This window comes from Neopelma chrysocephalum, unplaced genomic scaffold (genome assembly GCF_003984885.1).
Source record: "Neopelma chrysocephalum unplaced genomic scaffold, ASM398488v2 Primary Assembly neopelma1_44, whole genome shotgun sequence".
NCBI classification, from domain to species: domain Eukaryota; kingdom Metazoa; phylum Chordata; class Aves; order Passeriformes; family Pipridae; genus Neopelma; species Neopelma chrysocephalum.
This window is the reverse complement of record NW_020897703.1, coordinates 20,026,436-20,046,947: the sequence shown is the minus strand read 5'-3', so window position 1 is coordinate 20,046,947 and position 20,512 is coordinate 20,026,436. Positions and strand designations below refer to the sequence as shown.

The 20,512-nt window shown below is 48.3% G+C and overlaps 1 protein-coding gene across 1 annotated transcript in view; it reads left to right on the top strand.

The window, feature by feature from the left end:
- The window catches only part of IGFBP2 (insulin like growth factor binding protein 2), a 59,810-nt gene that overhangs the window by 1,247 nt on the left and 38,051 nt on the right, over positions 1 to 20,512 (top strand). The window contains exon 3 of the mRNA XM_027677904.1: positions 5 to 371. Coding sequence (XP_027533705.1) covers positions 5 to 371 — 367 coding nt within the window. The remainder of the gene's footprint in view (positions 1 to 4; positions 372 to 20,512) is intronic.

Genomic DNA, 20,512 nt, shown 5'->3' with positions numbered 1-20,512 from the left:
CTAGCCTAAGGTCTGGCCGCGGCTGCTGCTGGCGGCGGCGGCGGCGGCGCTGGCGCTGGCGGGGCCGGCGCTGCCCGAGGTGCTGTTCCGCTGCCCGCCCTGCACGGCGGAGCGCCTGGCCGCCTGCCCCCCGGCCGCCCGCCCGCCCTGCCCCGAGCTGGTGCGGGAGCCGGGCTGCGGCTGCTGCCCGGTGTGCGCCCGCCTGGAGGCCGAGGCGTGCGGCGTCTACACGCCGCGCTGCGCCGCCGGCTTGCGCTGCTACCCCGACCCCGGCGCCGAGCTGCCCCTGCAAGCCCTGGTGCAGGGACAGGGCACCTGCGCCCGCCGCCGCGACACGGCCGAGTACGGCGCCAGCGCCGAGCGCCCCGCAGGTGAGCAGCCCCGGCCCCGGGCACCGCGGGTCCGGCACGGCGCGCCCAGAGCAGCGCACCGGGCACGGGGCACAGAGCGCCCGGCACTGCGCTCCGGCCACCGGGGACCTGGGGCTGGGTGGGGACCGCCCTCCGGACTTCGGGCACTGGGGACAGTGCATCGGGCACCGAGTACCGGCCACTGGAGACAGTGCATCGTGCACCGGGCACCGGGCACTGGGGACAGTGCACCCCAGCACCGGGTGTGGGGCGCCGGGCACCGCGCACTCGGGACCGAGTGCCGGAGGCAGCGCCGGGGCGGCGGGGCACCGAAAGGTCCGAGGGACAAAGGAGTCCTAAAGGGTGACCTAAAGGGGGTCCTCCTGGGGAAGAGAGACCCCGCGCGAGGGCAGGGAAGGGGAATCCCTGCGGGAGAGGAGCGAGAGAGTCCAGAGAAGAACAAAGGGGGCAGGAATGAGAAGGGCGCTGGAGGGGGGATGAAGCATGAGTGCCTCCCTGGGGGTGTGGGGAAAATGAGCTATTTGGGGGTGCAGTTACTCCGGGGGTTAGAGAGGTTTCCTTGTCACGACACAGGAACCCCAGGGGTGAGTTGTAACGGAGTGGGGATGCAGGGACTGCTCTGGGGGGCAGGTTGGAGGTTGGGGTCTTCTAGTGAAAAAAAACCCATGGGGACAGATAAGGGTGAAATCTGGGGAGATGCAACTGAGGAGCAGGGGAGTCCTTTGGGGAGCAGAGGAAAGTGGACGTTCAGATTTGAGTTTAGTGGAGGACTAAAATCAACCTGAAGGGTGATGGATGCCCCAAAGATGCAGGGAGAGGCAGAGTCGGAGGACCATGTGCTACCTGGTGGGAAGGGGGTGGCTGAGGGACTGCGGGAGCCCTGCTGTGTGAGGAACCCGTTCCCTATGGCTACCCTCCCAGCAGAGCCCACCTCAGAGCTGAGGTGTGCTCTGCCAGCTCCCGTGGGGGTCCTGGTGCCCTCAGGCCCTCCCTGGTCCAGGCACTGGGTGCAGGGAGAAGAGAAGCGTCTTCTGAGGGCACAGCCCTGGGGACAGGGACACCAACAGGCTCCTGACCTGTTGCTGTGATTGCTGTTGGAGGAAGCGCTCCCGGCGTTGCCGATACAGCAGAGCTTGGTTGCATTAATGCCTGCTGTCCCTTGCGATCGGCTGCAAGCTCTTCCCCTTTCCGTGGGATGTTGAAAATTGACAAATCAAGGCTGGAAATAGAAACCAGCACTTTCTCCTTTGTAATCACCCCTCTTTGACTTCTGCCTCCTTGCTGGTTTTGCTCCCCTAGCTATGACTGAGGCTCTGACCCTGTTTGCATAACTAGTTCAGCAGCACGACTTTAAATTCCCTCCCTCTCCTCTTGAGGCTTTATTTAAAAGTGCTCTGAACCGGGCTGTACCTCTTAGCTTCCCTCCCTGTGAGGATGGGAATGTAGCCAGGTACCTGTGCACACTACTTCGGGTACTTGCTTACACTGCTCTGCTCAAGGAGGAGAGATGGAGAGAGGCAAGCAAAAACAAACCAGCATCAGGGAAAACTTTGCACGTTGCAACCTGCTGCTTCATGCACCCAGGCTGTGACTGCTTCGGTCCTGACTCCTGTCCCTGCTCCTTTGCCCAGCTGTGAAGGGCTCTGGAGAACCAGGAGTCTGGAGAACACGTTGATGTGAAATATTCCTTGACTATGGAATATGAGTGTCAAGGGAATGAATTTTACACTCTCCAGAAGAAGCCAAGGGCATTTTGATTTAAGGAATCTGGCACTGACTTCCAGGCTTATGCTTTTACAAGAAGTTGGGGGAGTGGAGGGCATTGCAGTGATGGGCTGAGAGGTGATTTTCTGAGTTAATGCTGCCTTTTTTTTTTAATGGACTTTACTGAAGAATTATGTTAACTTCACATGGTATTTTGCTCGATTTATTTGACCATATCTCTGTGTGTAATACACACAGACATAAACGGCACAGTTTAAGAACACTTTAATGTATGCAGTGCTCTGTAATATCCATAGGGGGTGAATAATAAAAATACTGGCACATCCCTAACCAGCGTGATGTGAAACATGCAGCTGGAATATTCACAGTTGAGCATGTCTTGGCAGAGGAGCTTGGACATCCAGAAAAAGTTTTGCTCTCTTCAGATTACAAAACTTTTAACAGGTTGTTGTAGCCATTAGGAAAAAAAAAACAACCCAACCAAACCAAAATAACCAAACCCACAACAAAAACAAAATTGGAACCTGCCAGTTTCACTTGATACTCTTCAGACTCACATCGTTGTTCCCATCTGCATTGTGCTTGCTAAATGTATAGGAGGGACTGTGAATTTGCTTTTCGTTTTAAGCAGTGACGGGGAAAGCACTCTGGCACCTAAAAGAGCAGGGACTGGAACTTGCTTTCAAATGCTGATGTTAAGCCACTTTCAAGAGTGCCCCAAGAGCAGGTTTTTGCCTGCAAAAGGCAGGTGTTTAGGGTTTTTTGGTGTGGTTTGTTTTGTGGTGCCCTTTTTTTTTTTTTAATGTGCTTAAAGGTATTTACTCTTTTTCCCCTTTCCAGCTTGAAAAGGCTCCTTTGGCTGATTCAGGACTGGAATGCAGAGCTCGTGCTATTCCTAAATTAAGAGGTTGGCAAGTTTTTTTGTCTCTGATGAGAGGCAGAAGGATTGCCCAAATGAAACAAAGAATAAAACTCTGCAAATTCTCCTGCTATGGCTCCAGCATTGTTTAGTCTTCCACTTAGGTCTGTAAAGCCAATCCTGAAATGGTTGTAGGCGGAAAGTAACATAAACCACCATGTAGCTAGGAAGCTGGGGATGTTGTTCATTGCACAAGAGGCTTTGGGTATTTTGGAGATGTTGGGAATGTTGGAACAAAATAGCAGCAGTCTGTGGAAATCAGTCTGAGAACTTCTACCCCCTCCCCTCGGGAGGCGAGTGCATCAACTCCCACCAGTGGTGGGAGCAAGACAGAGGCTCAGCATCTCCTGGGATCAGGGCCTCTCAAATAGTCTCATACGCCACTGCACCACACTCCTTCACAGTTTGTTTCAGGTCATTGTGTAACAAATTGACATACTGCTGCTGACTGGAACCACCTGACCTGGGGACAGAGGGCTGTTACTGTGCACGCAAAACTCGCAGAGATCGTGCCAGTCTTGAGTGTGTTTATTCTCCAGCACCTCAGCCAGATTATCAGGCTGTTTTGCAGATGAACTAAATGATGTGCTCGAGGTCCTTCAGGACACAGGGAGCAGAGTAACAGCTGTCTTTTCATCGTGTTAGCAGTCTGTGTCCCGACAGATAATGTCCCAGTCCCTATAACCATCTTCTATTCAAACACGTCTAGGGTGACCTAGGACCAAATGGGTCCTGGAGACACCATGTGCTTTCAAAGGCATTTTAGGTACCATTAAATCTTTCAACCTCTCCAGTCTCAGCCTAAGGGTGGGGATGCTGCCTTCTGTTTTAGCCATGATGAACTGGAATCAGGGGCTTGTGTGGTGTTTTCCAGCTCTCAGCTGCCATCTCCTTCTGCTGGGTTCAGCTCTCACCTTCTGTCAGAATAAGCTGGTTCAGAAGCTAGTCCTGCAGGAAGCCAGCTCCAGAAAACACATGTCAGATCAATGACCTGAACTGGCTCAAGGTGCAGCAGGGTGCCCAGCAGGGTGACAAGTGCTGCTCTAACGTGGGAACTTATGCTAAGGGGTGAAGCAGGGCAGATCTTAATGATGTCAGCAGATGTCCTAAATATTCTTGCCCAAGTTATGAGAATAGCTGAAGAACATCTATCTTCTCCTAATGGAGAAAAGATCCTAGGAATAAAACTTGTTCCATTCTGAAAAAAAGGTTTTTGAGCCACTGTTCAAAGCTGACCAGTTCAGGGAATTTTTTTCCCCTTTGACAGTGCAGTTCAGTTGTGTTTGTAGTACTGTTTATTTTGTTGTTGGGATACTTGTACTATTTCAGTGGGATCTGCCTCAGAACTCACTGCTAGCTATTGAGTCCTGCTTTGGAATCTCACTTATTTATTGAAACAAATGTGTTTTTTTTAGTCCATGCCAGTGCAAAGTAACCTTTCCAAAGGGAAAGAGAGCTGTGCAAAGAATGTAACTGCAAGCAAACTTGAACTTGGAGGGTTGGGGTTGCCTTATTCACCTGATCAGGGACTCCACTTTGAAATCCCATGATACAAAACCAGCATCAAAATAGTTAACTGTTAAAAACACAGCTTCTTTTAGCATCCATCTAAAATCCTTATTTGGGTAGCTCCAAATGCCACACATCCTTCCTTATGGGTCAAATGTCAAAACCTTCATTTCCCCTTGGCATGCAGCTGCTAAAAGACAAGTTTAACGTATTGCTCCAAAACACAGAAGACTCTGAGGTTGAAGGTAGCATAATGTAAGTGGAATTTTAACAGCAACTTGAAAACCATGCCAGTAATGCTATGAATGCGTTTTTCATGTCCACTGAATTGCCAGGAAGACTTCTGCTTTTCTCCTGATTTAATAGAGAAATGAAGCCTCCGTCATGATCTGCATGTGCATGTGTGTATCTGTCCTTCTGCCCCCACGGCTTCTGACCCTGTCAGTCAAGTTGGTGGATCCAATGCAGCAGTGGATGGCCCTGAAGGCACTGTGTTGCTAAAAAGTGGGCCAGGGGTAGAGGAGAGCCAGACTGGGAGTGTCCCCCTCATCCTATGCTAGATGCCTTTTGAGACAGAAGCACAGGAGCAAGAGGGAGTTTAGTTACAAGTGCAGCAGCCAGGCATTCAATCTGGCTTATGCAAGCTTGGGCATTACCAGACACCAAAGAAGCCAACTGCAAGAACCAAATCCACAGTAGTTTGTTAATATGTCCATAGCCACTATAGCATCTCTGCCCAGGATAAGCTGGATGCCTGCAGAGCTCCTTGCCTTGGAAGAAATTATTAAAAGTGAAATGCAATTAGTAACAGCTGTGAGGATGATAAGTGAATGAGAAAACCACACAGCTCATCTGTCCTCACTGCCTCTGGGGCTTTGCCAGTAGGTGGACCAGGTCTCCACGCTCCTTTGTGGTAGCTGTGTCTGGTCAAGAGCTAACCTGGTTGGGCCCTATCATCTTTTAAGACAATAAATAACACCTTTGTGAAGCAGCTTCTCGAAAATAATGCTACCCTCTGCCTCAGTCCCACTGGTGTTTGCCATGGTGGGAGTGATGCTGGTGTGAAAATGGTGTTTTGGAGGGAGAGGGAAGCCTGGGAAGATTTCAAGGCTCTGACCCAAAGCAGAAATGTGTTTTCGTGCTGTCCCTTGGCAAATGATCTGTTTCCTTCTTGCCCTTTGCAGTTGTTTCCTTTCCTCTGGATTTCAGGCTCATACTCACTGAGTATGGTATTTGTCAAGGGAACAGCAAGAAGCCCTGTCTGTGAGAAAGTCCATGTCGTTTGTTTTATCCACATCCAGGAATTGAGCCGAGATAAACAATTCAGAAGGCAAAACAGTGAAAACTGGAATGTGAGAGGTGTCTTTGTGTATGGCTCTGTACTAGACCTGGCTGCAGTATCAGCTGGGGCTAATTTATCTGCCCGATGGGCAGCTGTCGCTGTTACCCACAAACACAACTGGATTTGTGAAGGCAGGGTTTCATCCCAGTGGCCAGCAGCACTCCAGTACCTGCTTTTCCTGGTCACATGTTCTTCTCTAAGGAGCTAGGAGGAGGAGTAGTTTCCCTGGTGGATTTTTTGCATTTCTACTTGAATTGGACAATTCCAGCTTTCTGAGCATGGTCAAATCTGCCTTCCCTGCTGGGACTGCGATTCTTTCAGGGAGGATCGTTTGCTTTAGGCAGACAGAGTAAGAGGAAGGCCAAGGTAGAACGTAAAGGTACTTTGTAAAGCATTTCTGTTACAGGAGTGCTGAGCTGGGGGGTATACTGAGTTTGCAGGCATAAATATTCCTGTTTTCTTTCACTGAATCAGGGTGAAAAATGTAGCTGTGATCCTGTGACTGCTTAGCAGGCCCCTTCTGTTAGAGAGATGCAAAGCCATTGCCATTGCATATGCTCCCACTATCGCTTCCACCTGTCTTCATCCCAGCTGTCCCCTGGGGAGGTGCTGCTTGAATCAGTGCCCGTGTGAGGGTGTCCTTTAGGAACACATGCTGAACACAGTGGGCTTGGCCTTCCAACTTGTCCTTGCTGTTTCCATCTGCCAGAAGGGGCAGGTTTTCCAGCATTAGTGCCCCATGTCTTCCCGTGGGAGGGAGCTGTGTTACACATGTGCACCAGTGCACCAACGCAGTGCCTCGTGTGCCTCGTATGCTGTGGGGTTTGGAGGCCAACCATGGTGCATGGTCCTGGTGTGGACTCGTGAGAGAAGGAAAAATTCTTGCTGGTGGTCTTGACATATTGTGTAGATTATTCTTGTTTGGTGAGCTGATGTCATGGCAGTCATGCCCCACTCCCTCCCTGTCCTGGCACACATCCTCATGCTCTGTTGTACAGGTCTTGGATTTTGTTTGAAACCCAGATGAACCCAACCAAATCTTCACTTTTCTGGAAGGATGAGTTTTCTGCCAATTTATCAGATTGCAAATGTAGTATTATTATTTCCACAAACTACCTTCAGCAGACTGAGTCTGACTGAAACATCTTTGCCTACTTTCAGAAGTCACTGCCAGCAAGATGGGAGGTGTTTCTCATTCACAAACCGGCCAAGCTGACCTCATTAAATGGCGAGTTGACACCTAATTACAAGAACACGTGATGTGGTGGCTATCCGAGGCAAAGGCTTAAGAGATAGGGGTTAGTGCTCAGTTATTGGAGCTTTGCTGCAGCCCAGCATTTGACAGCTTTTTGTAACTGCAATATTGATTGATTTCTGCTCAGTGTTTTTCTCCACGTCATTTACCGACATACCAGTGGGAAGATAAAGTCTCCTGCTACATCAGCTTATGGTAGAAATAAATTGTTTAATCATGTACCTTTCTTATGGACTGAAATACTGGGAAACATCAGGTCACTTATAAGCCTTAAACTATTCTTTGACATTGCAGCGTTTATTCTGAAGAAAGCTGCACTGTGCCTCTTGGCTGGTAAGGGAACAAGTTCACTGCCTGGTGCTCTCTGTAGTCAAAGATCCCATTAATTCTGCCGGCTGTGAGGAACGATTTCTTGGTATTTCATTCTGGACTGTAATTGAGAGTGACACAAAGCACTGGTGGGAATTGGGCTGTGTTGAAATCCCTGCTTTTTCTTACAATTTTCTGCAGAAAAAAACAGCTCAGGTAGGATGAGGGGATTTCTAATGCTCTGCCCTTGAAATTAATAACGTTTTTAACACCTTACTGACTGGAGAAAATTTTAGAGAGGAGTTTTTGTGCCTCCTTGCAGCTTGTCCCTTGTCCTTGTAACTAGGTGATGCAGGATGCCTACAACAGTGACACACAGTGCATTGCAGTCACTTGCATGACAATATCTGTGGGAGAGTCCTGTGGTCCTATAATGTCATGGAAATTCATAAAGCTTCACCCAGTATTTTTGATTGAAACTACAGCAAGATTTCCCCATAAGATGTTGCTTTTCAGACTTCAGCCAGAGCAATCTGTTCTCAGCTCTTCTGACTAGTTGTAGAAGACACAGTCCAAGCTAATGAATTTCTCTTGGCTTGGTGAGGAGATTGAAACCTTCCCATGTTTTCTTCTTGCTGTTTTCTAACTAGAAAAGGGTGGGCAGCTGACATCCATCTCTCAGCAGTGCTTGCTGGGATGAGGAGGGAAAGAGCAATGGTTGGCCATTGTTGGGTACCTCTTCCTTTGGCCATAGTGAACAGGACTGTTTCCATGGCTTGTGCAGAGGTGGTTTGGGGAGAATTTTGTTTAGAGAGTTAGAAATCCAGGTTGTTATAGATAGTCCACTATAGAGAGCATTTGGGGCAGAAGATCTGTGTTTCTGGTGGTGTTCGGGGAATATTGCCATTCCTGGGACTGGATGCTGGGTCAACAACAGAGATACTATTTAGAGGCTAGCCCACCAATCCATCACTGAATTTAAAGAGCAATCCAGAATTGGGAGAGAAAAGTGAGACTATGGCAAAATGGTGCCTTCTGGCACAACAGGTCATCTCCCTGTGGGAATTCTGTGTCATTTTGTTGTTGATTTTAGTAACTAAAATAAGTTTATGCTCTGCTTTTTTTCCTTGCCAGACCCCACAGACCCTGTCACCCCCAGCTTGCAGGGAGTGAGACAGATTCCATTAATTCTTGTGCATTATTGAGGGATTTTGGTTGATTCTTGGTCTAGGGGCACTGGGAGGAATTTGGCATGGAGCCCTCTGAGGTAACTATCTTGTCTAGTAAAACTCAGGCTGTGGGAGTTGGTGTGAGGAAGTAATAACATCCACTTTGGTTTCTGCAGCCTCTGTCCCGGCGGCCGGTTGGGTGTTGCAGGAGGCCACAGGAATCCTGCTTGTGACCACAGCCAGATTAATGGCCACATTGGCAGCTTTTCAGAAGTGAGGAATTTGTCCACTTTCACAATAATGGCTAGAAATTCCACATGAATTAATTAGTTTTATTATGGGACTTGTCCTTCCTGCTCCTCCAGGGCTGTCTGAAACACTGAACTCATTACATGAAGAAATGAAAATAGTACTAAAAATAAGAACTGGTATCCCAAGCCTTTGTGAGGAAACACACAGAGTATACCAACATCCTCCACCAGACATGCTTCCCAAGCTGTGGCTTTTGGCCAGATGAGGTCTAAACTCAAGTTTTAGATCAATTGCAGCCACTTAAGCACCCCAGCCTGCCCCATGAGGGAGTCCTCTCTCAGCTTGTTCCCTGCTCAGCTCAAGCTGTTCATCTAGGCTTCTTAATTACTCCCACAGTTTCAGTTTGATGCAGTGTTCAGATTTGACCCCTGGATGTTGCACAGTGGAGGCTGCAGACCTTCAGTCTCCTCTACCCATTAGAATGGTTTTCCTACCTTGCAGGGACATTTGCTTTTATGGTAGTGAAATGCTTGGAAATACCCTTGGGAAAAAGTGCTCTGCACTTGAATTTTGGTCAAGGGTATGCCATAAAAACGACAGCATAGGACTTTGGAAAGGTTTGATTGAGTGTACTCAGAGTAATGTTAGATTGAGTAAATATTTTGGGAGCCCAGAGCCGATAACTTTCCCTTGATTACGTTTGTGGGGAGTCAGCCTGCAGAAATTTACCACCTCTCAGATGGCTTTTAAACAAAGGTGGTCCATGGACTCAGTGGGCTTTTATTTTAATCCCTTTTTAGAAGGGCTGATGTTGTCTTGAGGTTTGCCTGCTGATAAGGGGCAGGTGTGTAAAATGCACACTGCTTGCTGGTCGTTCCAGTGTTTGCTTTATGCGTATTGATTCAGATACTTGTGTTTGGACAGGGATTCTCTTTTTGAGTCTAACCCCTCCTTTCTGCTCAGCCCCACCTTTGTGAACCAGGCTTGACTTTTTTTTCCCCCCTTGTTTTGGGTGAAGTGAGTTCAACATCAGAAAGCTGACCAGTGAGGAGGTAAAGTTCCTGCAGGTCCCACCACACAGAGTGGCTTGGTTGGTGCTCAGCTCTGTTGAGAATTGTGACCCTCATCTTGCAGGGACTAAGGCCAGCTGAGCTGACAAAGGGCTGAAACACAGAGTTTTCAGCATTAACAAAATGTGCCCTGTAAAAAGAGTAAGAAATGAAAATGCAGACATAGATTCTTCTAATCTCAGATGGTTGGAAAGCTTTGGTCTTTCTAGTAATGTTTGTTATGGATTTCAGTTGCTGCTGTCCTCCATTTTTCTGTTTATTCTTTTTATCAGGCTGGTTTCAAGGATTTGTTATGTTAACTCCTGGCCATTAAGTTGGTCCTGCACATGCTGAAACTGACCTTTGCAAATTCAGAGCATGCTGAAAGTGCTTGGGCAGTGGAGATATGACTGGGCAGTAGACCAACCTGGCCAAAGGTCCATCACACCCGTAATCCTGCCTTAGGTGGTAGCCAGCAGTGCACAAATTGGGAATTTTGGAAAGACTATGGAATAAGCCTTGTGAGGTGGGAACAGTGCTATGGAAACCCATAATGCTGCCGATACCGCTCAGCCCATGATTTAAGGGATTTCCAAAGCACAGCCTGGTCTGCCGGCTGCTGCTTCTGTACTGGGAGAGCTGCCCTCCTGACTTCCAGCAGTGGGGCTTCAAATGCTGGGGGAGGCAAGCAAATCCTTGCCTGTGTACATCACTGCTGTGTCTTGAAGCTTTGGGATAGGAAGAACTCCATGTACATGAGAACTCCACAAATCCAGTCGGCTACCTGTTCCTATTTCCTGCCACCTTGTGTGTCCTGGAGCAAGAGCCGTGGTGAGAAGGGAGGTCCCATCACTTGGACTGTACCCAGTGGAAGCACGGCCCTGCCCAGATGTGGTTTTATCTTGAGTTACATGCTAGGAGAGCTCAGCCTCCGGGTTGTCGTTGTTGGAAGTATCGTGTCCCCTGGAGCTGATTTGCCCTAGCAGAACTAAAACGTTTCAGCTGACCTCAAAAACTGCTTGAGACTGAAATACAGTGGCCCCCATAAACATTTAACTGTCTGTGGTTTGTTGTAGAGGGGTTTTTTTCCCAGTTCTTCTCTTTTGCTTTGCCCTGCCTATGTGGCCCTTCCATGGCATCCTGTGATGACATGGCATTTTTGGCAGTTAAATTATGCATCTTGTTTATCTCCTGTCATCATCAGCCATGTTAAAGGCTGACATCAAGCTCAGTGTTGAGTGTACGAATGCTCCTGTGGGAACATTTACCCCCCACTATGGGCTGCCCACTGCCATACAAACCACATTCTGAGAATCTCTGTACAGGCTGCGTTAAGCTATTGCAACTCTTCTGTTGAAGCAGTGGACTCTCACTGAATTTATAAAACCTTTTAAATGGGGGAAGTTACCAAGAAAGAGCTGTGGATGGGTGGGACTTCAGGCTACGTGGCAGAAAGAGCCTGCAATGGAAGACTGCAGTTAGTGCAGTCACAGAGCGACGAAGGTAACCTCTGTGAGCAGGGGCAGACTGGCTGAGCTTTGGAAATCCCTGAAGTCGCAGTCTGAGCGGTGTCCGCGGCATGTCTGACGCCAGTACCTGGGGCTTGTTTGTGCAAGGTGCGCAACCTGCCTTGTACGGGAGTAGCCCTCAGCTGGGCTGCTCTCCTTTCTCCAGCTGTGGAAGCATGCATGGTGCCTGGAGGGCATGTAGCCAAAGCCTGGCAGGGATTAGGAGATTGCAGAGCAGATACTGCGCCCGTGGTGGAGCTGGGGAGTTCGGCTAGGTGCCAGCTCCAACGCCATCGGATAGGGTCACCCACCATCGCATCTAAAAGTGGAGCAAATAGGACTTCCCCATCCTGACGGTGGTGAATTGCTGTATTTCAGAGCCAGAGAAGTGACGTTGGTTCCCCTATGCCCTGAGCCCTCCCGGTGCAGGGGAGTTCTGCCATCCTGTCCTGGCCGCCGTGTCGTGGAGAGAGCGGGGCTCTGCTATTTTCAGCTGGGTTGCAGGTTTGCCCTTTTCCCAGATAGAGACATGCATCTGTTTTAAGGTAGCCAAGGCACAGAGTGAGCGAGGCTGAATTTCCCCAGTTTCCCCCCAGAGTCTCCCCCCAGTTTCCCAAGGAGCCGAAGCAGGGACCGCAGGAGTGGGTTTAGACACCGAAGTTTGAGCAAACATGTTACAATGCTGCCTGGAGGTACTTTTGTCTAGGGGCTTTCCTGTGGAGAGACGTACTCGGGAAGAAGAAATAGTAAGTGACTAAATGTCACGGTTACACTCCTGCCATCTGAAAAGAACTCCCTATTTTCTTTTGGCTGCGAAAATTAACTTCCCTTTCTCTTCCCCGAGCGGGCGAGCTGGCTCCCGGTGGCCGTGCCCCCGTGGCGGATGCACAGGACGGTCCAGGTCAGGCTGAAAGGAAAACTCTCCAACTGGGGGCTTTTCACTGTTGTGCTCCTTTCTAAAGAAAATGCGCAGGGCTTTTCCTGGCCCTTGTGAAGGCCAAGATGCAGGTTTGTAGCTGGAATAGGGTAAGCCTGGCCTCATTTGGGAGCTCCTCTGGGTTTTGAGCTGCTCGCTTCCCTTCTTCATTCCCGCTGAGCTGTGTGGGGCGGGGGCTGGCATCCGGCTTTTTGTTATTCATGTAATTAATCCCATCCCTCTCTCCCCCCCCCCCCCCCCACTGTGGTTCTGCTGCCCCCAGGCACAGACTGGCTGTTTGGCCTCTGCTGCACTGTAAAAGCTCCACCTGGAAGTCTAGGAAACTGAGGCAGGTTGTCTGGGTGTGTTGTTCTTGGGCATGCTTATCTTTTGGTCCTGGAAGACTCAGTAACAGGGACTGTGTCTTAGTAGAGTTTCTTAGACTGAATAGCTTGCTGTTTCCTCCACTGATGAGCACTAAAAAAAAAAATAATGATGCTATGTGTTGCCTAGTTTAAAGATGCCAGGGTGGGGAAAATACTAAAAAGGCTTCAGTGCAAAATTCCCTGGGATTTTTTGATTTTTTTAAAATACTCTTTGCAATAGAAGAAGTCTGGGTTTTTTTAGGATGAGAGCCTGATGGGTAAGGAATGATCCAGCAGCTGCTGCACCTGGGAGAAGTCAAGAGCTTGGTCTTAACTTGCAAAGGCTTTTGTGGGCCCTCTGGTATCTCCTTAGTGCTGAGAAGAAAATATGCATTGTTATACCTGTGCTGACCATGTGCATTCAGATTGGCATGTTCATCCCAGTCCCTCTTGCCTTCTTCCTTTGCTGCTGTTTTTTCCCTAGAGCCCTGTACATTTTTCCTATTGCTTATTTTTTTGGTCAACAGGTTTATTATTTTCCTGCTATAAAGTTCTGCATTCTCTTTCTTCTTCTTGTATTCTCTTGCTACATTTCTGCCAGCCTCACCTTCTCTCCCCTTGCCTGCTCTCATATTTACTTTGCATATTTTTAGCAGGGTGCTAGAAGGATCATTTTGACCTGTCTGGCTCAGTGAAGACCTGCTGAAACTTGCCATTGATCCAGAGAGAGGAGCCATCAGGGGATATCCTGCTGGGATGGGAGGGTCAGGGCAGAGCTCTGCATGAGCATGTCTGGGAGATGTGGAGGTGACACACTCTGGGTTTGGAGTATGTGGAGTGCACATGTTGGTTCCTGCTTGGGACTGATAATTTTGGTTTGGCTGCCAAACCACTAAAAAAAAAAAGCCAAATCTAAGATTTTATTCTGGTAACTTTGAAATACTGGCATTTCTCCATGGGAACACAAAGGAACCTCAGAACAATCTTGCAAAGATATTTAGGGAGACCAGCAGCTAAAAATGTTCACCACTTGAGCACCTTTGAAGAAAGCAGAGGGAATGAACATCCACACTCTCAAGACCAGTGCGAAAGAACGTGTCACCAGTTTACCCAGTGACCCAGGATGTGTGAAAAGTCACCCCAAACTCTTCCTTTGCCTGACAGATGAACATAAGCTGTCTGGGCTCCTGCACTGTAACTCTTGAGTTTTGCCAAATGCTGACATTTCAGTGGGTGTACGCAGCTGGTGGTGTTTGGGGGAGAGCCTGGAGGAGCACAGTGATCCCGCTTGGCTTGATGAACCTCCAGAGCAGCAACTGCAGGAGCTGAGCAGGATCTCTGGCTCAGTGGGTGTGGAAGACTTTAGTCCCAAATGGCCAGGCTCTTGGTGGCTTTGTGTTGTCATTACTCTTCCAGTTTTTGCTGAAATTGGACCATAAACATACCTCCTTGGTGGAGCTGCTGGCATGCAGGCTCCCCTCCACCCAACTGGCCCCAGTACTGACCACAATCTTCTATTTCTTTTCCCTCTAAAAGAACCAAAAAGAAGCCTTGGGTTTGACCATAAGCCAACCTTTCTGACTTGGTTTCTGTTACTGCTGTGATTAAACCCAAACAAAACCAAAACCTGGAATGTTTTCTATATGTCCAGTTTTAGTTCCTTTTTTTCCAGGTCATCAGCCAAACCAAATGGCCCCAAACTGACCCCAGGTGTTTGCACTGTCCTGCTTTTCATGAAAACGCACAGTTTTTACAAAAAACATGCAAGAATTTGGAGTTTTCCTACTTTCCTACTTGCTCTCTTTCTCAAGGGCATTTGCAGAGAGATTGCCTTCTCTGTTGCAGCTGTACTCAGGTGTTTTCGTCCTGGCACTCTCCCTCCAAGGTGGGGCAAGGAGAGGACATCAAGAAGCTGTGGAGAGAGCAGCGTGACTGTGAACCCAAGTGGACTTTGGAGCAAAGCTCTGTAATGAAGTTTTCCGGAGGTGTTGTTGGCCTTCTGGATGGGTTAAATGTCTGCATCTGTAGCCACCCCCTTTCTTCCCTCCTGCAAGCTGATCAGGGCTTTCCTGCGAGCCCATCCCAAACCTGGGGCTGGTGGCTTGCTGTCACGTAGCATGATGCAAATCCAGTGCCTGGACTGCACTTGGACCAGCGCCCATCCAGTTTCCAGTGAATGTGGGGCCAAGTCCACAGGAAAGTTTTCCCAGGTTTTGGTGAATTGAGTGACCATCATGGCATGCAGGCTGAGACATATGTGGACCTTTACCTCTTTTTGTCTGATTACCTGGGGTGCTGTCTTTCTCCTCAGCATGCAAATTCCTCTCTGCTTTGCATTTCTCTTAATTCAGACCGGTGCAAATCGCTCTCCTCCTCTGCTGATATCCGTTTTCTGACTTAGCATTTCTGCTGCCGTTGAGTTCTGGCCTTCATCCTTTGGGGGTTGGCACCCACTGAACCCAGCTGAGAATGTGGCCCTTTGTGCTGGAGCTGCTTGCAGAAGCTGGGGAGCTTTGCCTTCCCCGCTGCGAGCCTTTTTGGCTGGAGAACGCTTGCCCTTTCCTGGTGGGGAGGGATTTAGGGGTGAGGGGGAGGTGAGAGCACTCCTTGTGCTGGAAGAAAAATGATGAATGACTCTCTTGTGCTTCTGAACAAAACCAGGAAATGGGGGGGGGGGAGCAAAAAAAGAGGAAATGAGAAACAGTAAAGAGGCCTCCCCCGCCTTCATATAAGCAATCACTCCACAGCATCTGGAGCCCAGTAAAAGGGCTGTTCCCAGGAGACCTCACACTTGCCAGCCACACAGATCTCCTTTATTGCAGGCTCCTGGGGCTTGCACCCCCACATACCTCCTTGTGCCGGCCCTGCACCCAAAACCAGCCTAACAGGGTCAAACTGAAGCTCGGTTTCCATGGCCATCGACACCAGGGATGTGCGTGTGGCTTGGCTGGCAGATCACGGTCTGGATCCATCCCGAGGATACGGCTGTGATGCTGTCAAAGCAGCTGGAGCACCTGCATGCTGTTTGTGCTGGCATGCTGCCTGGCAGCAGCAGGGCACAGACAATGCCATACTCTTATCTGGTGTGAAATCTGCTGGAGTGGAGTCACCTCTCCTGCCCTCTTCTCCAAAATTGTTTTGGATGCGGTAGATGTAGCAGGGATGAGCTTGGAGTGGGTCACTGGCCATCATGGTTTGCATCTGATTTTAAGCACCCTCCTTCGCTGGTTGTTAAAAAATGTATCTGCTAGGGACCTTAATAGGTTAAGCTCTTTCTTAGCATAAACCTTGCTGCTATTACTTGTTTAGTCATTGTCGAGAGGCTTGTTGGCAGTGGGAAAGCTTTTCCTGAGCACAGCTTTAAAATCATAACGCAGGTTTCAGAAACACAGACCCTGTGAGGGGAGTGGTTCTCACCCATTTCCAGCTGGAGGTGATCACAGTTGATCACTGAGCATCTTCATCATCCCACCTAAAACACTGGCTACTAATTTCATTGTAGTTCTTATTCCTCTGTTGTCTTCATCAAGTCCCACCTGAATTTATATGTTAGGTGAGAGGGGGTTTGCCTGTTTGTTTCCCCTTCCCGAGTTGAGAGGAGCTCTTCTTCCCCTGGATGTAAGTCAGTGTGGCTTTTCCAGCTGTTGTCCTCCAGTCTGGAGATGGTAAGTGTTTCTGATGTGGCATTTAGATCTTTCCTGGGAATTTTCAGTGTTCAGGGCTCTGTAGGAGAATTCTTAGTCACAGAAGTAACACAGGTACTATGGAACCTCTGTGCTGATGGATGTTTTTGCTTCTTATATCCAGAGATTCTATTTTCATCCAGGCTTTAGCTCATGCTTGCTCACCTGCTTGTGACCCTGTTTTCATTCACACAAATTTGGAGGATCGAGTGCATTATCTGAAAAATACATTTGCTCTCTTGTGTGGGCATGGGAAGAGAAGGTGTTCTCTTGTGAAAAGGTAATTCATCACTTTGGATATTTGCAAGTGTTTTTGAAATCCCCTCTTATCCTCTTGTCAGCAGAAGGGAATCCTTATCCTTTTTCACAACTGCAAAATGCAAAGTGGTATCCTCAGGTTTTCCCTAAGTAGTCAATGGTGATGTTAGTGGTGATACTGGGGATTTGGGGCAGTCTCCATGTAAGTTGACCAGACAAGAGAGGAAAAGCAATATTGCTCTTGAGTTTAGAGCAGCTCCTGGGATTGCTCAGCATTTAGAGGAGTTTGCTGAGAGGGACAGTATTGTAAAAACCCTCAGTTCTTCTGCCTGCAACCCACAGGGCAGTGCCTTCCTGTCCTTACTCTACCTTCCCCCTTGTGTCCGGTGTGCTGGGTGCTTGAGACGGCATGTGGGAAGCCAGGCAGGGCCTCCACTCTTTGTACTGCCTGTGTGAACCCTGGGGTAAGCCTTGGAGTGACCCCTGAATTGCACAAATTTGGAGGCACTGGTCAGAAAAGGCTTAATAAGCCCTGACTGCAAGGTCTGAGCTGTGCTGCTGTAGGCTTCTTAGCTGGAGAGCAATGTTGTGCATGGCAGGTAGCAAGGACAGACTTTGTGTTTAGGACACCAAATGGTCAGGGATGGGCTGGGAGCTGGTTATTTTTTGTTCAGCAGTTATGTTAAAATACGTACCGGAGATGTAGTTCTTTCTCTTTGTGCCAGCGTGCCCACGGGAGACTGGTGGTGAGTGACCAGTCCCTAAAGCAGGGCAGCTTATGATTCACCCCATGCCTCCTTTTGGTTTTACACCAGTGATGCTTTTAAAGCAGGGTCCTTGATGGCCAGGGACGGTGGTGTGCTGAGTCAGCACCTGTTGCTGCTGCTGTATCAGACCCTGGGCAGGGGTGCGAAGTTTTGGGGATGCCTCAGGGCATGACAGCCTCCTCCTTTGGCTGCCTCTGTGTGAGGCAGACCTTGTGCTCTCATTAGCACAAACCCATACCGTTTGAGCCTGGTGAATTTAGTTTCTCTGGAAGTCACTTGATCAAAAACCCTGGGTTGGTTGACTGGGTGACTGCTAAATTTTGGTCCTGAGCCCTTCAAGTTAGATGGGTCCACTTAAAGGGAGAGAAATCTTTGGACTCTGCTTCCATGGGAAAAACTCCTGAGGGAAGTCTGACTCCTCTGTGGTTTCCATAACACCATGCTGAGGTGTCTGAGTGTCCTGATGTCTTACTAATTTGCCAGTGATGATTTTTTTTGAGTTATTTTTAACAGGCGCATTGTGCAACTAATGGGCTTTTTATTGGTGGTAAACAAGCCGAGCTAGGCAGGAATGCTGCCGAGGCTGGAGTGGCAGGCTTGCCTCTGGGTGCTGGAGAAATAACTTGTTCCCTTTTTTCCTTTAAAAAAAAAAAGAGAGAGAGAGAAAACCTGTGGCTCTCCTGCAGCCTGATGCTCCTACCAGCCTCCCCCATGGAAGCAGCAGCAGAGCAGCTGAGGTGCATACTCTGCACCTCATGGCCTGATTTTTGGGTCTAAAACTGCTCTCTCCTCTGGTTTAAGGGACTGTAACCTTTGGTGGGAAGGCAATGGCTTTGCTTACCCACCAAGAGCTGAGTTGTGCAGGGCCCAGTCCTGCCTTGGCCCAGAGAGCTGCTTCCTGCCAGGCTGTGGCTGGGATGCTTGGGGCTGAATGCATGGAGCTGGTGGGTCTTGGTGTAGGGGCTGTGGAAAACCTCCTGTCTCCTATCATGCTTCTTGTTAGATAAGCTGAGAACTGGCTGTACACACACAGAATTTCAAAACACTCCTAGAATGGGAGTGAGGTTGGGTAGCAAACCCGTACAGTCGGGAAATGCAGGTACTGCCACAAAGTGTGTGGCCATTGCCTGGAGCAGGCCTGGTGGTGCTCAGTGTGTGAGCCCCAGCCTGTCACTGCAGGGCTGTGCTTGAGCCCTGGGACTCACACCAAGCTCAGAGCTGCCTCTGTCCCTGCAGTGCGTGTGCCACCAATGTCCAGGATAACCTCAAGTGAAAAGTATCAGACTTCAGTGGCCAAGAAAAGAGTGCTGACCTATTTTGGACACTTATTTATATGCAAGTTGCTTCTCTCTGTCTCTGTGAAAAAGCTGTAGTGACTCCAATACTTTAAAAAAATTTTTCCCCTCCCATAGCTTTTGTTTTGAACAGGATATGATCTAGGACTAACATCTGTATTTTCCAGTAGTCAGAATAAATGTCTTATTATCTTTTCTTTTATTTTTCTTGCTGAAACACCATTTTACAGAGCAGAGCCCAGCTCTGTAATACAGCTAAGCATTTAGTTGCATTGTATCTCAATTTATACAGGTTCTCCTTTTATTAAAAGTCCTTGCTACAATTCATAGGTTTCAGACCAAAATGGAAAAAAGATTGAAAATATGTCACAGCTGTTTTTGATCATGAGCCACAACAAGAAGTCATCTAATTTAGGGTCAGAAAAATTATGGAAAACTGTTTGGGTTTTTTTTGTTTGTTTGTTTGTTTGTTTTTTAAGTACTGAAAAGATCTTACTGGTGAAAATGCTTTTGGGTTTTTTTGTCTTGTTTTGACAGTTAGCTATTCTCTGTTTGCTGCAGTCCACAGTTAATTTCGGATGTTTTGTAAATTGAAACTGTAGTGTCTCTGAAAAAATTGTGCCACTGGAATAATCATAAAATTTGAACAGCTTGGTCAGTGCAGCCATGTGCACTAACCCTAGCTGGATACTTGTTATCCTGTAGATTTTAGGACTTGCAATTCTTACTGTCAACAGTAGGAATCTAAGATACTTAATGAGCAAGAAAAACAAAGGCAAATAGGCAAATGCTATGGATATTGTCATCCATATGAGTGATGGTTGTACTAATCCATTGTATTCCATAATTTTTCGTACTTTAGGAGTTTTTTTGTGTGCATCTGTGTTTTTGTTCCTGGGGTTTTTTTTGTTTTGGTCTGTTTTTTTGGTTGGCTTTTTTTTTGGTGTGGTTTTTTGTTTGTTTTATTTTGTTTGGGGGTTTTAGTTTGGGTTTTTTTGGTGTCTTTAAGACTTGACAGAGCAAGGGTGAAAAAACTGGAGTGGTTTGCTTTATTGAAATTGGAAACCCTTTGGCTTCACTAGCCAAGCTTGCAAATTCACTGAAGAGCGCCAGCCTTGTGCTTAACTGGCTGTGCCCTGTGTGAGTGCATCTACATGAAGATCATATGCAACTCCCAGAAGGTCAGTGGGAGCCTTTCCCCATCATCCTTGCCTGCAGCTGGATTTGACCCAAAGTGTATCTGAGAAGGATTAGGGAACTTTCTTTGTTACACAGTCGTGGTATGTGGGTTTTGTGCTTTTGTATCTGTGCTCCTGTCTTCAGAGTGTCTGATGTGAAATTACAAGTTCACATGCCCAGACAGACACACAGTACCCCCTGTGTGCACTGAAATGTCCCTGTGCATTGATGTGGCTGGATTTGGGACGGTCTCATTGCACCATGGCAGAAAGGCTGTGCTCGCCCCAAGGCTGATGGCTCTGTGGTTGACATCAAGTATAGCTGCTCCCTGAGAATGGCAGACTGTGACTGTTCCTGCTTGTGAGGTCAAGGAGAGCAGGAGCAGAGCACTCATGATACAGCAAGGGAAAAGAGAAACATCAGCTGAGGTCTGAGGTCTCTGATCCAAGACCTTGTGCTGATGCAAAACTGTCCTGAGAAGCTCAGCATCACCCTTAGCAGGAGTGGGATATGGCATGGCCAACTGAATGACTCCATGCTGTATGCTAGGGTTTGAAGTGTAAAATGCACTTCTTTGAGTGGATCATGTCTGTTTAAAGTTGTTTGTGACCCCTGTGTGTTAAAAACATTTGTAAAGCTTA